The following is a 16,283-nucleotide window of genomic DNA, read 5'->3' on the forward strand; positions in this document are numbered from 1 at the left end:
TACGCTTTGGCAGCTCTCCTCTTGGGCCGACCACTAGCAGTTAGATCAGAAGTATCAGAGGTTGCAGAATTCTCCTGTTGCGGCAGAGTCGGTGGAATGATCTCCTTTTTCTTCCTTTTTGCAGGGGTCTTCTCAACCTGAGGGCTTGCTTTAGGACGCCCTCGCTTCTTCTGGACTCCCTTTTTGTTAAGAGGGCTCTCCTGGCCTACATCTGGGATAACCTGGGAGGTCTGTGTCTGCCCTAAGGAAGATATTAGCTAATAATGAAACATATCAACAAATTTCACAAAAGTTTGGAGGACTACTGTGGGAATCCTACTAATTATCAATTATTATATCCCTTTAAGAGGGATGAAACATGCCTTGGGGTAGTACTTGGCTCTTCTGTAAAGTTGCACTAGTCACGTCAGAGTTAGCCTCTGGTTTCGTGCCTTTATCGGGTGGATCAAAGCCGGACTTTTGCAGCTCTGACTCCATCTTCTGTGGCTCTGAAGAACAGAGGTGTGCTCCACCCAAATCCTGAGTCACTTTTTCATGGTTAGCAAGTCCCGTCTGCTCCTCTGCATCTTTTTCACAGGGTAAACCCATTGACTTGCCTGTCTGCATGCCCAACTTTAGGGCAGCATCTGCCATTAATACCTTTTCGTCCACAAAACTGCTTCCAGCACAGTCTAGAAATAAAAAAAATCATAATTACATTTTAGGAGCAGTTAATTTTGATTAAAGTTTTAACAATGTAAACAAATCTGAGTGACTCCAATCAGGCTTCCTAAGCAACCAATTGGCCTGGTTGCTAGGGAGGGTAGAGTCACATGGGGTAACCTCCTCGTGGTCGCTATAATGTGGTTCTCGCTCTTGGTGGAGCGCGTGGCGAGTTGTGCATGGATGCTGCGGAGAGTAGCGTGAGCCTCCGCATGCGCCATGTCTCCGTGGTAATGCGCTCAACAAGCCATATGAATAAAATGTGCGGATTGACAGTCTCAGATGCGGAGGCAACTGAGATTCGTCCTCCGCCACCCGGATTGAGGCGAGTCACTACGCCACCACGAGGACTTAGAACGCATTGGGAATTGGGCATTCCAAATTGGGGAGAAAAAAAAAACAATGTAAACAAATGTGTGTAAAAAATAAACGTTACAAAATACAAACAATTGTTTCCCTATATTTGTAAGAACCAGCTTAATTTTTTCAGAAAAGTCCTTACAAATATAAACAAGTGCTTTAAATAGATAGTACACACAAAAATGAAAATGATCTTATTATTTACTCACCCTCATGCCATCCCAGATTTTTATGACTTTCTTACGTCTGCAGAACACATACGAAGATTTTTAGAAGAATATCTCAGCTCTGTAGGTCCATACAATGCAAGCGAATGGTGACCAAAACTATGAAGCTCAAATAAAAAGCACATAAAGGCAGCATAAAAGTAATCCATATGACTCCAGTGGTTTAATCTATGTCTTCTGAAGTGATCTAATCTGTTTTGGGAGACAACAGACCAAATTATATCTAATTTTTCACTGTACATCTTGCGACTGCAGTCTCTAGGCACCATCATGATTTCAAGCATGATTACACTTCGTAGCACTTGACAGAAAAAGTTGTTATATTTTGGTCTGTTCTCACCCCAAATCAATTAGTTCGCTTCAGAAGACATGGATTAAACATTTTATCGATTACGTTTAGGCTGCCTTTATGTGCTTTTTGGAGCTTGAAAGTTTTGGTCACCATTCACTTGCATTGTGAGGACCTACAGAGCTGTGATATTCTTCTAAAATCTTTGTTCGTCTTCTGCAAAAGAAAAAAAAAAAGTCACATCTGGGATGGCATGAGGGTGAGTAAATGATGAGATAATTTTCATCTTTGGGTTAACTATTCCTTTAAAGACCTACTTGTGCGACCAGAATTCACTAGTAAAAATCATAAAAGGGATGTTTTTGGGGTTTTTTTACACACAAAAACATCAAATGGGCAAGGCTAGTCTGTAGTAATTGGTGTAATAAATATAATACATGAGCAATAGTCTAGGAGGTCCTCACAATGTGGTCATCACTTACATTTGACACCAAAAGTACTATGGCAGTATCATGGTGCAGTGATGGCACCAGATGGTGAAACCATTCATGTACCATTCAAAGAATGATCATGGTATTACAAATCCAAAATAAGGTTAATAGTAATTTTTTTTTTTTTTACATTGCAGAGAAATGGACAGAATGTGGTACCAGGACAGATATCCTATTACCGTAGTACTATGTCAAAAAATAAATAAAATAAAAAATAAATAAATAAATAAATATTGTTTGTGTTGCATGTTACTTTAAAATGGTTCTGTAATCTGTCACAGTACTACACGCACGTGCCCCAGCGTGGAACACTATGTCTGACTAAACCACATTGAAGTTGCTCAATGTTTGACCTCCCAACAATCGCTCAATTAATTTAAATTCTAAAAATAAAATAAAAAAGAAATAAAAACGATTATTTAAGCTGGAAGAGTAGTTTCCACTTAGCACAAAACAGGCTTAATTGTAAGAGTATCGACGTTGACGTGGCTTATATCAAGATCAATTTCCCGACAGACGTTCAAAAGTCTAAAGTTCAGAGTCTTTTAAACAACTTAGTGTATTTTAATAACACGATCTCAAATTACTTTCCCACACCGAAAACCACAGGAAAGACTTGGGCTATTTCCAACGCGAGACGGGTTTTAACAGTAGCTCAAGCTGCTCGTGCACTCTCTTCATCATCAGTATTATCCTCGTCGGTTCGAATCCGATTCACTCGATACGATGATTGAAAAATAATAATGAATGACTCACCGCCTCAAGACAAGTGCTGGATAAAGTGTCCAATCTCGATTTGAATTAAAACACGAATATGCAGCTGTGTTGTTCAGATATATGCTGTTTTATCATGGAACTCCTTGCTAATGTTTTTTTTTCCCCATGTTAGCTTGCCGTCGCCGCCATGTTTTCATGCTCCTATGACCTCGCTTGCTCTCTACCGCCCTCTAGCCAACACTGCGACCTGAGACACTTTAAATCTGTGTGTGATTCCCGCCTGGCCACGGGGTGCTATCAATGTGGTAAAGTAGAGCAGAGTATTGAATTAGTACTATTTACTTTGCATGTACAAAACAGAAGACACAAAGACAGTACAAAAGTACAATGTAATGAACTCTAATACAAATATATAGAGTATAAAAGTATAAAGTGTTAATTTGTACGCATAAATAAGATGTAATGTATAAAATGTTGAATAACTAATTTCTCAAGCATCCAAATTCCTATCCACAAACCCCACATTAAATAATATTCTTCATAAACTGATGTCATTAAAAGATTATCATTACTGAAAACGGAAAAAATAAAAGCAGTGTGCGATTTAACATATAAATATTTTTTGGCTTTTGAAATTATTCACATCTGCAAAATTGTCTATCTTTTAAGAATAAAGGACAAGATATTCAGGTGGAGATATTCATTTCATATTAAATGCACAAAAAAAAAAAAAAATATTGTAAATTGCAACGGAAAATTCCATTGAATTGAACTGTCATTTTTAACTAAATTAACAAAACTTGAAGTATTTCATTTTTATATTATTTTGTTAAAGATTACTCAGCAAAATTCCATAAAATTTAATTATGAAATTGAAATGCATAAATCTTTAAATAGTTTTTTTTAGTGTGTTTATAAAATTTACAACATAATTAAAATGTATGTCTAAATAATTAAAAAGTAGATATAGTGCGATTGCCTTTTCTAAAACTGGGTTGTGTATTACACAAAAAGACAAACAGACAAACTAATATCATGGATTTTAATCCAAGGAAACGCAGCTTTTCAAATGTACAATAAACTTTTTCCATCCGAAACCCCAGTCCCATCCTCTCCCTGACATCCAGGAACAGTGCAATGAAACGGCATACTTGGCATACTAAAATATCACTGCCATAAAACAACTACCACATAGTATCATGACTTCTATCATCTGTACAGACAGATTCACACTCAGTAATATCACAACACAGCAGCATACATGAACATCATTACATGCAAAGCATACTGCAACAAGTCAGCTGCTAGTCCACTGTGAAAAGTGCACATCTAGAGACAGAGCTTACAGAAAAATAAACAGCGCTCTCTACAACACAATAAAATGAAATACATTAAAAGTCTTAATATGTATACATTATTTAAAGTATTAAATATCTTTATTCACATGGGGCCTTTGTAGTTCAGCGAGTATTGACGCTGACTACCACCCCTGGAGTCGCGAGTTCGAATCCAGGGTGTGCTGAGTGAATCCAGCCAGGTCTCCTAAGCAACCAAATTGGCCCGGTTGCTAGGGAGGGTAGAGTCACATGGGGTAACCTCCTTGTGCTCGTGATTAGTGGTTCTCACTCTCAATGGGGCATGTGGTAGGTTGTGCGTGGATCACGGAGAGTAGCATGAGCCTCCACATGCTGCGAGTCTCCACGGTGTCATGCACAACAAGCCACGTGATAAGATGCGCAGATTGACGGTCTGAGAAGCAGAGGCAACTGAGACTTGTCCTCCGCCACCCGGATTGAGGTGAGTAACCGCGCCACCAGTTTTGATTTATTTTGGATTTAATTCCCATAGTTCCATTTATGTTCTTCTATAGTTTTGATGACTTTACTATTATTTTAAAATGTGAAGACATTTTTTTTTAATAAAGAATGAGTGTTTCAAAACTTTTGACCGGTAGTGTGTATATATATATATATATCTTTATTCACAGTTCATCAATTCAAATTGTGATGTGATAGGTTATGTAAAATGTTAGCATTAGACCAATCAACATATATAGCTTTTCTTGTAAATACGGTACAAAGGGAATTAAAATGTATACATGAATACACTCTTCACTTACGGTCTTGTGAAAGGACCCTCCATGAAGGGATTCAGTTGCCTAGTTTCGCCTGGAACAACCCTATGAGTTGTCCCTTCCAGCAGTGCCCTGACCACATATTTCAAATAAAGAAAATGGAGGGTTTATAAATGACTTTCAGGCTGCTGGCTGGACCCAGGCTTCGTGAGGGGTCTACTGTGGGCCCAGTCGTCTGGTCGGTGGTCCACTGTGTCTTCAGCCTCCGATTCACTGCTTGAACTCTCACTACTGCTGCTGCTGCTCTGACTGTCACTGCCGCTGAATTCATAGCAGTCTTTCTCCTGGCTGCTCGCTTTTTCCTTCCTGCTGTTTCTGCCTTCCTTCCTCTTCGTTTTCTCCATTCCTGGATTTGTTGTTCCACTTGACACTGGCGCTGCTGATGTCTGTCTGTCTTGCCAGGTGTTGGGGCCCTGGGGAAAACTGAGGGCTGGGTTTGGTAAGGGAAGGTCTAAATGCTTCATGGAGTCTTCCTTTAGCTGAGTCTTGACTGAGTGCAGTTTATTAAATTTGGAACTCTTGGCTTTGGACCTCACAACAAACCAGTCCTGTGCAAAATAACAAATTATTGTACTGTAATTGTTATAACATTTTTATTTTATAAGGGAATATTAAAATAGCATATTATGCAATAATATAATTTTTCACTTGTCTGTCACACTAATATCTTTACATTAATTTTATATGGGGGCTTTCCTCAGCAAATATTGATATATACAATAAATGTGATTATCTGCAATTAATTTGATGTAATTAACTGAATAAAATTGGTTTGCAGCCCTGATAATAAAATGTAATAGTTATGTAGGTACACATAATTCATTGTATTACCTGAGAGTGAATGGAATTGATGTGGTACTTCACTCCACTTTCAGAGTTGAATTCTTTCTTGCATATCAAGCATTTATATTTCCCCATTTCAAATTCACCCTGCAGAGAAAAATTAAAAGCTTCTTCATAAAATGCAGAGCATCCTGTTCCAGAGCAAATTCAATTATGAACATCAATATTAGACCACTTTTTGAAGCTTGTTGATTTTGGTAGCAATAAAAGGAAACAGGGCTTTGCTTTCAGTTAAACTGTATATATATTTGTAAAAACTATACAGTACTGTGCAAAAGTTTTAGACACTTGTGAAAAATGTTGCATAGTGAGGATTTCTTCAAAAATAATGCCATAATTAGTTTTCATTTTTCAATTAACATCATCCTAATCTAGTAAACATAAAAAAAGCTAAATCAATATTTGGTGTGACCACCTTTGCCTTCAAAACAGCACCAATTCCCCTAGGTACACCTGGACACAAGTTTTTCTTGGTTGTTGACAGATAGGATGTTCCAAGCTTCTTGGAGAACTTGCCACAATTCTTCTATCTATTTAGGCTGTCTCAATTGCTTCTGTCTCTTCATGTAATCTCAGACTGACTCGACGTTCAGTGGGGTGCTCTGTTGGGAACATGCCATCTGTTGCAGGGCTCCCTGTTCTTCTGTTCTATTCTATTTGCAGAAGGAATGTTTGGGAGTCTAAAATGTGTATTACCTATTGACACACTACAGCTAAAGATATAAATAACCATCTTAAGACAAATGTTTTTGTTAAACATCTTATGTGCCTAAGACTTTTGCACAGTACTGAATAATATTGAGGAAGTATGTAAAAATGTATTAGATCAAATATTCCTAGGCAGCACTACACAGGCACCAGGGATAGATCTACCAACATACTGAAAGCCCTACCCTAAGCATTATATGACATGCCTTTAAAACACAAAAATAAAGGGGATTCATTCCTTACCAAGGAACATAGCCCAAGATGAGCCTTTAGGCCAGATACACTGGTATAGAAGCAGTCACAACCCTAATATAATGAAAACACAGATAATAACTTTTGTTATTATTATTAGTAACTTGTTTCAATAATTGCTTCAGCAAACTATTCAAGCAAATACAACCATATTTAAAAGAATCTGAGTATTTGCAACCTAATATTTGTGTATTGCATCCGTGGCCTGCATTCGATTACCACAGAAAAGAACTTTGACTTATTCCACAGTGTGTATAATGAACAGTACACATGTTTACAGTAAATCCACTTACAATGGAAGCATAATAGGCAAGCAGCCAGCACCACAAAAAATGCTTTTCAAATCATGAAAAAAAAGTATTGGTAAATACACATTATGTTGAGAATAACCTGGAATAATCCTTTAAGTTTAAAGTGTAATGGTGAAAACACCTTGACGAATAACAGTACATGGATGATGTTCAAACCTTGTTCGGACATTTAACTTTTTTATGCAGTTTGACTTCATTCTTCCACTTGCGCAGAGTATCTTGACTGAAAGCAGGTAACCCAGGACGGGAATACTTCAGCTACATGCATACAAAAATAACAATAGCATAAAAAGCCATTAAATGTCATGAAAAGCGCTTCCAAGACAGGTTAATTAATGTTATGGGAAACAATTTACAATAAGGTTGTATTTGTTAGCATTAAAACAAAAGTATACATTAACATTAGTAAAAGCATTATGAACTAACATGAACTAACAATAAAAAATAGTATTTCTAAATTAACATTCATTAATAAATGCTGTAATAATATTGTTCATTGTTAGTTCCTGATACTTAAGGCATTATATTAACGTGATGCATAATATTAAAAACATTTTAAAGTATTACCATGTTATGTACTTCATTCAAATATTTGAGTGAAAATCTAAAAACTTTTAAATACAAAATATCTTTCTTTTATGAATTTGGAGATTCCAACCAACATCATCAAAACATAATCAAAATCAAGGTATGCAAAACATCAAAAGGCGATGCAGCCTCGCCACAAAAGCTTCTCACAGTTTCTGACGACTTCACACAGCCCTGCAATTGCACATGTTGCCATAGTTTGAACTTTGAACATTATATTTTGGAGCACCTTCCTGTCGTCTGGCACCAGGTCATGCTGCACTTTCCTTTTGGGCCACTCTTTAAGAAGCTCCTCACTGGCGATCTCCCTCAGGTGGAACACGGCCACCTGCGCAGACAAACGCTTGACCCGTCCACTCTGTGTACGCTCTAGGATGGGCTCTTTCTGTGTCTTCACCTCTTCTACTTCATTTTCCTGGGGTGTCTGCACCAACAGATTTTTGCAACAGAGTTTCAAGTGACACTTGTGGACATAAACACACTAAAGGGATATGCCACCCCAAAATAAAATTCGGTAATCATTTACTCTCTTTTGATTTTCTTTCTCTTGTGGAACACAAAAGGAGAAGTTAGGCGAATGTTAGCCTCAGTCAACATTCACTTTCATTGCATCTTTTTTCCATACACTGAAAGTTAATCATTCTACCTAACATCTCCTGTTGTGTTCCACGGAAGAAATAATGCTGCCTTCAAGTGGACCTGGGAAGCCTGTACCTCCGAGTTGGGCATTTGTTACTATGGCATGTCACACATTCAAGTGGGAAACAAAATGTGGAAGAAGCCAAACTTAAAGAGATAGTACAAACAAAAATGAAAATGATCTTATTATTTACTCACCCTCATGCCATCCCAGATGTGTATGACTTTCTTTCTTCTGCAGAACACAAATTATTATTTTTAGAAGAATATTTCAGTTCTGTAGGTCCATACAATGCAATGAATGGGTGCCAAAATGTTGACACTCCAAAAAACACAAAGGCATCATATAAGTAATCCATATGACTCAAGCAGTTCAATCCATATCTTCAGATATAATAGGTGTGGGTGAGAAATCCACTATCAATATTCAAGTCATTTTTTGCTAGAATTTCTTCTCCCTGTCCAGTATGGGGCGATATGCACGAAGAATATAAAATCAAAAAAACACAAGAATGTGAAAGTGATCTTTTTCTCACCCACATCTATCATATCGCTTCTGAAGATATTGATTTAACCACTGAAGTCTTACGAATTACTTTTATGCTGACTTTTTGAGCTTTAAAATTTTGGCACCCATTCACTTGCATTGTATGGACCGAAAGAGCTGAGCTATTCTTCTAAAAATCTTCATTTAAGCAGAGTTCAGCAGACGAAATAAAACCATACACATCTGGGATGGCATAACGGTGAGTAAATGATGAGAGAATTTCCATTTTTGGGTGATCTACAGTACTGTGCAAAAGTTTTAGGCACTTGTGAAAAATGTTGCATAGTGAGGATGTCTTCAAAAATAATGCCATAAATAGTTTTCATTTATCACTTAATGTCATACAAAGTCTAGTAAACATAAAAAAGCTAAATCAATATTTGGTGTTACCACCTTTGCCTTTAAAACAGTACCAATTCCCATAGGTACACCTGGATACAGTTTTTCTTGGTTATTGGCAGATAGGATGTTCCAAGCTTCTTGGAAGAATTCACCAATATTCTTCTATCTATTTAGGCTGTCTCAATTGCTTCTGTCTCTTCATGTAATCCCAGACTGACTTGATGTTCAGTGGGGGGCTTTGTGGGGGCCATGACATCTGTTGCAGGGCTCCCTGTTCTTCTATTCTAATCTTTTCTATTTGCAAAAGGATGTTTGGGAGTTTAACATTTATATTTCCTATAGACAACAATAAAGTTGAAGATATAAATAACTATCTTAAGACAAATGCTTTTGTGAAACATCTTATGTGCCTAAGACTTTTGCACAGTACTGTATACCTTTAAACAAATACACAATGAATGATGGCAAAAGCTTTTTTTCTGTTGTACCGGTGAGTAAACACCAGTGAATAAACCTGCAACACTTATACAACATATATAACTTACGGTATCAAATAAATTTTTAATTTGCTTAAAACAAACCGCGATGGGTTTTATGCTGTGTAACAAATGAACATTTTGTAAAGAAAGTATAGATGTTGAAACACTCTTGCAAAATCATTGGTTTCCATCATATTTCATGTTGACACGCCCCTTCCAACATCTCAACTTGGAAACATCGACTCGGGTATCATCTAGAATTCCGACTTTCCCACTCATGAATATGACTTCGTTTGATCATTAATGTGCTCAGAACTCGGAATTCTGATATTTTCGACTCCACTTGAAGGGAACATGCAGTCATACAGGTTTAGAACAACATGAAGGTGAGTAAATGCTGACAGAATGTAAATTTTTTGGAGAACTATCCCTTTAACTGCCTAAATGAGAAACTGTCAAGACAATACAGACATAAAATACAATTATTATTTACATAGGGTATCAAATTAGACAATATGTGATATTGATGTGTCCAATGTAGAGAAGGACTCACTGGGCTGTGCTCATTCTTGATGTGGTACTCCAGGCCTGCTCTGGAGCGATATGCTTTTCCACAGTGTTTACAGTTCAATAACAGTTTCTCCAACTCTGACTCCACTTTGCCACATTTTTTCATGTGGTACACATAACCCATTATACTAGTAAAACTGCCAGTGCATCCCTAAAACAAAACCAATCAGCATCGCGTTACATCATTTAAAGATTCAACATAATCAAAGCAGTAGTTCTAAATATTCACAATTAAATTAAATTAAATCTGCACAAATGTATGGGTTTTATGTGGCCTTTGCATCTTTATGCAGCCCAGAGCCATCTTAAAGGATATATTCCAGGTTCAATACAAGTTAAGCTCAATCGACAGCATTTGTGGCATAATGTTGATTACCAAAAAATTCATTTCGACTCATCCCTCCTTTTCTTTAAAAAAGCAAAAATCTGGGTTACAGTGAGGCACTTACAATGGAAGTGAATGTGGCCAGTGAAAGTGAATGTAATTTTATAAAAGCACTTACATTAATTTTTCTGTTAAAACTCATGTATTATTTGAGCTGTAAAGTTGTTTAAATTTTAACTGTTATCATTTTAGGTGTTGTTGACATTACATCGTCATCGCAATGAAGTTGTAAAATTGGCTAAAACTTTATACAGAAAAGGTTAGTAAGTGATTTTTTCAACCTAAAATCATGTTTACATGCATATTGTTTACATCTTGTGGCTGTACTTTTGAAACAGTGAGTTTTTTAACATTCCAAATTCACTTCCATTTTAAGCGCCTCACTGTAACATTTTTAAAGAAAAGGAGGGGCAATTCAAAATAAATTTTTGTGGTAATCAATATTATACCACAAATGCTGTCGACTGACCTTAACTTGTATTTAACCCGGAACATTCCTGTAACAAAGTAGTATAAAGGCATAGCCTGACATCTTGATGTGGGACGTCCCATTGAATCATTGAATATAAACAAGATTTCATGGCTGGATGATTAAGAAAGGTTACAAAGCAACTCTTTGTAACCAAATTATTATTCATGATCTACTGTAGGCCTTTCCCATAGTAGAATGTAAATTACGTGCCGGATTTCAGAGGCCACTTTTTTTCTTTTCACAGATAATCTGAGGAGTAGAAAATGTTTCTTAACTGATGAAAGAATGAATGGTTCCAGTATTGTTTAAAAACGGTTCTCGATACCCAACACTAACGGTAAAATATGAACAAACCTCTTTTGAACATTTTAATTTTCCCATCCTCTTCAGTACTTTCCGTAGTTTCTCCTTCACGGCTTGGTCAGCAAAGTCATTCCCGGTATCTGGAATGGGCTGCAAAAACAAACGGGAAAATAATATTTGTATCATCATCACCATAATCATCATTGTTGATGTCGGGATCAGTTAAAAACAAACAAACCAGGTTGTTGTGGTCAGCCATGAGGTGGTACTTCATTCCAGTAGAAGTTTTCAGTTGTTTCCTACAGTGTGGACATGTAAAGCGATTCTACACAATAAAGAGCTAAATTAATTTTAGACATCACATATGAAAATAAAATAAAATAAATGCTACATTTGTATGATTTTCATAAACATTGCATGTACCAGTTTGCAGGTTTCCAGGTGCTTCTTTAAGCCCTCAACTGTCTTTCTTCCAACGCTTTTACATTTTGGACAGGTTACTCGACCCTTTTCCAAAATCTGCAGCTGCCATCTCTCCTCCTGACTTCCTGTAAAGTTGCATAAAAGGAAAGAACCACAAAAAATTAATTATATAATTATTCAGTGCATCTGTGCAGGACTTGATGAGCGCAGTTTACATTTACATTTATGCATTTGGGTGATGCTTTTATCCAAAGCAACTTACAGTGCACTTATTACAGGGACAATCCCCCCCCGGAGCAACCTGGAGTTAAGTGTCTTGCTCAAGGACACAATGGTGGTGGCTGTGGGAATCGAACCAGCAACCTTCTGATTACCAGTTATGTGCTTTAGCCCACTACGCCACCACCACTCTTTTTTACTTTCCTGTGTTGATGTATTATCCATTGAAACACGAAGTTTGGGTGGGACATACTGTACTGAAGGGCTATTCCTTTTTTTTTTATTTTTTTTTTTTTATAGCAAATAGGCTTTAGTTTACATCACAACCATGAACCATGACTTGCCACTTGCTATTGGTAGCTTTTTACAATAAAGGTCCACTTTCACCAGCCATCCTAAGCAATATCTTCTCTCCAAAGAGTTCTTCTTCTGTTGCTTTCAGCAGGGAGGAGAATATAATATAGTAAAAAAGAACTTAAATATTGATCTGTTTCTCACCCACATCTATCATATCGCTTCAGAAGACATGGCTTTAACCACTGGAGTCGTATGGATTACTTTTATACTAGCTTTATGAGCTTTTTGGAGTGTAAAAGTTCTGGCCACCATTCACTTGCATTGTATGGACCAACAGAGCTGAGATATTTTTCTAAAAATCATTGTTTGTGTTCTGCAGAAGAAAGAAAGTCATACACATCTGGGATGGCATGAGTGTGAGTAAATGATGAGAGAATAACATTTTTGGTTGAACTATTCCTTTAAAAAGAGCCTGAAAGACTGTTCCAATTACCTGGAGGATAAACAGGAGGCTCTTTCTTGGTGTACTGAAGTTCCTTCTGTTCCTGTGTGCTGTTCGCTATCTGATTTTTCGGAGTGAATTGAGCAACGGGAACTATAACAGGTACTGTTAAAGTAAAAAGATGTAATCTGCACTTTTCACATTTTTTTCCATGCAGATTATTGGAAACAAATAGTGAAGAATCGAATACCTGTCTGTTTTACTTCCTCAGTGTACCTTTTTAACGAGGGCTGACCAACTTCCTCCATCTTCCGTTCCTTCTTCAGCACAAAATCTGTGACAGTTTTGAACATGCTCTGAACTGTTATATATCCATATTAATTTATTCTAATCAGCTTTCTAGAAGTCGGCACTCACCTGTCTCTTCTGTAGTCTCTGAACTGGATTCATCCATTTCCCCCACCATTCTGCAGGAGCTGGTGTGGCCAGTGGGTATATGTTGGCTTTCTAAGCCATTCACTGGACTGGAAGTGAAAAATGAACTGCAAGATGACCCACTGGCTGAATCCTCTGTAGGTCCAATGACCACAGGCTGGAGATCATGGTACCTTAGGACACACCAAACAGCAGTAATATTTTACCACAGTTAATCCACTATATGATGTAACTGAACATTCCAAGGAACGAAAACGAACGGTTTATTTTGCAGAATGTAACTGAAAACGGGAAGTTCCTTTCAATTGGTCCTGAGTTAAAACGTTACTTCCAAATGTTGGTATCCAGTTAATTTTCTGATTTTCTTTTTTTTTTTTTAGGAAACCAAAATCTAAATGATTTATCACAGTAAATTTTCAGAATCACACCACTTACTGTTGGCCAAAAAATTAGGATTCTTTCTTTTTAGTTGAACATGATAAGCATGTACTTTGATTCTGCTGGAAACTGCTGCATCACACATTTCTTTGCCTTATTGCACGTTGTGGATGTAGCCTTCTGTGACATGCTGAAGACTTTTTAGACATCTATGCATAATTACTACGCATACATGCATGGTTAATCCAGATACAAGGAAAAATATCGAGGTATAAAGTACATTTCTCAGTTGTTTCCAAATCTTCACTGGATTACTGTTAGATATGATGCATTACTACAGATTTGATGCTGTCGGGTTCTGACCGAGAAGCAGATCTGCAATTAAACCAAATAATTAAAATAAAATAATTATTTAATAATTATTACATGTTTAAAATAAAATAATTTGGCCCTCGTAATATGACTTTTATTCAAAACATGCCCAAGCAGTGTGTGCACGCATGCAGGAGAGAGAGATTTTGGCTTTTAATTGATTATGGGCCATCCCAGATGTATTTTTGAAATATTTTTCATATTTTTGGAGATATATTTAATATCAAGAATAAATTTATTGAAAAGACGTTATTTTATATAGACTACTGTATACTTTGCTTATTATGATTTCTATGCTGATAATTCCCCCGCATTGGGAAAAAATGTCACTGCTTATTTTACTTTTTGTTTTTGACCCATTGGCTGAATCCAATGGTCCAATGACCACAGGCTTGAGATCATGGTACCTTAGGACACCTCAAACAGCAGTGAAGTTTTGCCACAGTTAATCCACTATATGATGTAACTGAATGAAAATGAACAATTTATTTTGCAGAGAATGCCATTATCTGAGAACACAATAAGATATACAGTAATTGCTATCCATTTACAATATGTGAGTGCTAACCACATTATACACATCAAACTCACTTTTTTCTGGTGCAAGTTCTCTTTATTTTCTGGGAGCTTGTTCCCTCAATCTGAAATGCAATAACACAGATGTAGAGGGATAAAACCAGATCTGATGGTCTTATGTTTAGTTTAACAAAATACCCCAAAAACATGTAGAGAACTCCAAAAAGGTGGTAGATAAGTGATTCTCAACAAGGGGTCCAAGGCCAACTAAGTGGGCCTCAGCAAATTGGCAAGGGGGCATGCAAGATTACTTAAATTATTTGCATTTTATATTAAAATCATTTAACTTATTTAAAATGCTAAAACAGCTAAAATCAAGATCTAGGCATGTAATATGTAAATTGAAACCATACTGCACCAAAATACACCACTGAGCTCAATCTCGATATCACAATTTTTAAACTAACGAGTAGAGGTGTGCATGAATTTCGAATTTGTCTCGAACAATGATGGGCCTTGGAGTCAAAAAGGTTGAGAACCAGGGAGCTTTGGTGATAACCACCATACCACCAATGCGCTATTATTGACTGATTGCCAGACATTATCCCCCAAACCAAAGACAGGCATCTTACTTCCGATGTTACCATTCCACCACCTTCAGCTTCTTTCCCCAACTCCTTTATGTCATCTGTTGGAGGAGCAAAAAACTAATTTTAACTGCTGAAAACCTATATTGTGTTCAACAATGGCTTATTTAATATGCTTTCATAACAGAAGACATCGAGACATAAGTGGAGATGTTATTTTTTTTCTTAGGCTGCTCAAAATAATCTACACAGATCTAAACTTTACACCTGCTTAAAATGCAAATATAGGTAACCATAATATTCCAAATAAAGTATTATGCTGTGCAAAATTTAGAATTAAACATTACCTGATGTCTGAGGGGTTAGTTTTGGTCTTGACATTTTCCTCTTTCTGGGTACACATATGACAGACATGTGGGTCTGATTCATGATCCTATTCCTGATGCAACAGGGATCATCTCACATTATTGTTTTCATCATTAAAAGCAAATATATTACTGACACAAACTGGTAAGCTCCTACTGTATGCTTAATTCATACATTGCAATGACCCTAAGACAGGCATGCTTGTTGCACTGAACAACATCTTGCCCATCGAATCAACGAGACTCGTAATATTTTATTTAAAAATGCAAATTACAACGTTTGTAGGCATCCTGAAGAGCCATGTGGAATAACAATGCATTTGCACACACGATCTGCATTATTGCAGTCCTAAAGACCATTGCCACCATCACTGCTAGCCAATATTTCCAAAAAAAGGAAGTGCATGCGGCATTACGTCAAACAAGCGTTCCACAGATGCATTCGACCGACAACAGTTTATAAGATGACATCGATATACCATACACATCAACTTCAAATACAGAGGAACATGCATTTCAATAATGCTACTTCATGTCATGTCTATCACACTCCCCTCCGAGACGATTTGTTGCCTAACGACTGTTAAAAAGGTTTCACTTTGCTCTTTTATCAAATCCAGATCTCCATTAACACATCTAAACCGACGATGCGTTCAAATGCATAACATGAAACGGATTCTCCGCTCAATATACATGAAACAACAACATTACCGGCCTCTTGCAGAGATCGCTTGATGCAGGACACGCCTCTTGTCATCTAAGCCAATGAGAAACGCGTTCATCCCAAACACACTGAAAGGGGGCGGGTCTTCACGCCAAAACAGCCTATCGTTCGGGACAACAGGTCCCAGATCAGATTTGGCCACGCCCATGTACACTAGCGTCACAGA

General features: G+C 37.0%; 2 protein-coding genes across 2 annotated transcripts in view; both read right to left on the bottom strand.

Annotated features, from left to right (window-relative positions):
• The window catches only part of LOC127416396 (general transcription factor 3C polypeptide 2-like), a 42,407-nt gene extending 39,407 nt beyond the window's left edge, over window positions 1-3,000 (bottom strand). Inside the window, exons 1-3 of the mRNA XM_051655738.1 lie at window positions 2,826-3,000; window positions 363-671; window positions 4-241 (exon numbers count right to left, since the gene is read on the bottom strand). Of these exons, the coding sequence (XP_051511698.1) occupies window positions 4-241; window positions 363-633 (509 nt within the window). The 5' untranslated portion in view covers window positions 634-671; window positions 2,826-3,000. The remainder of the gene's footprint in view (window positions 1-3; window positions 242-362; window positions 672-2,825) is intronic.
• An 826-nt stretch (window positions 3,001-3,826) lies between these two features.
• LOC127415600 (zinc finger protein 512-like) lies at window positions 3,827-16,265 on the bottom strand. The gene is made up of 16 exons (XM_051654365.1): window positions 16,105-16,265; window positions 15,376-15,467; window positions 15,074-15,129; window positions 14,517-14,566; window positions 13,158-13,348; window positions 12,991-13,074; window positions 12,792-12,905; window positions 11,783-11,907; window positions 11,598-11,684; window positions 11,411-11,509; window positions 10,183-10,350; window positions 7,852-8,046; window positions 7,191-7,292; window positions 6,715-6,777; window positions 5,752-5,850; window positions 3,827-5,468 (listed from the first exon to the last, which is right to left on the bottom strand). The coding sequence occupies exons 1-16, from the start codon at window positions 16,263-16,265 to the stop codon at window positions 5,028-5,030; spliced, it is 2,127 nt and encodes a 708-aa protein (XP_051510325.1). The 3' UTR covers window positions 3,827-5,027.
• Between the last annotated feature and the right edge of the window lie 18 nt (window positions 16,266-16,283).

The sequence above is a fragment of the Myxocyprinus asiaticus genome, chromosome 25 (assembly GCF_019703515.2).
Source record: "Myxocyprinus asiaticus isolate MX2 ecotype Aquarium Trade chromosome 25, UBuf_Myxa_2, whole genome shotgun sequence".
NCBI classification, from domain to species: domain Eukaryota; kingdom Metazoa; phylum Chordata; class Actinopteri; order Cypriniformes; family Catostomidae; genus Myxocyprinus; species Myxocyprinus asiaticus.

What these genes read in the sequence shown, in the direction of transcription:
- LOC127415600 (XM_051654365.1), bottom strand. Translation starts at nt 16,265, where the DNA reads ATGGGCGTGGCCAAATCTGATCTGGGACCTGTTGTCCCGAACGATAGG. An exon ending in TGGTGCCAGACGACAGGAAG is followed by an intron (nt 7,293 to 7,851) that starts GTGCTCCAAAAT and finishes GTATGCATGTAG; the next exon opens with CTGAAGTATTCCCGTCCTGG. An exon ending in AAGTTAAATGTCCGAACAAG is followed by an intron (nt 6,778 to 7,190) that starts GTTTGAACATCA and finishes TCATTATATTAG; the next exon opens with GGTTGTGACTGCTTCTATAC.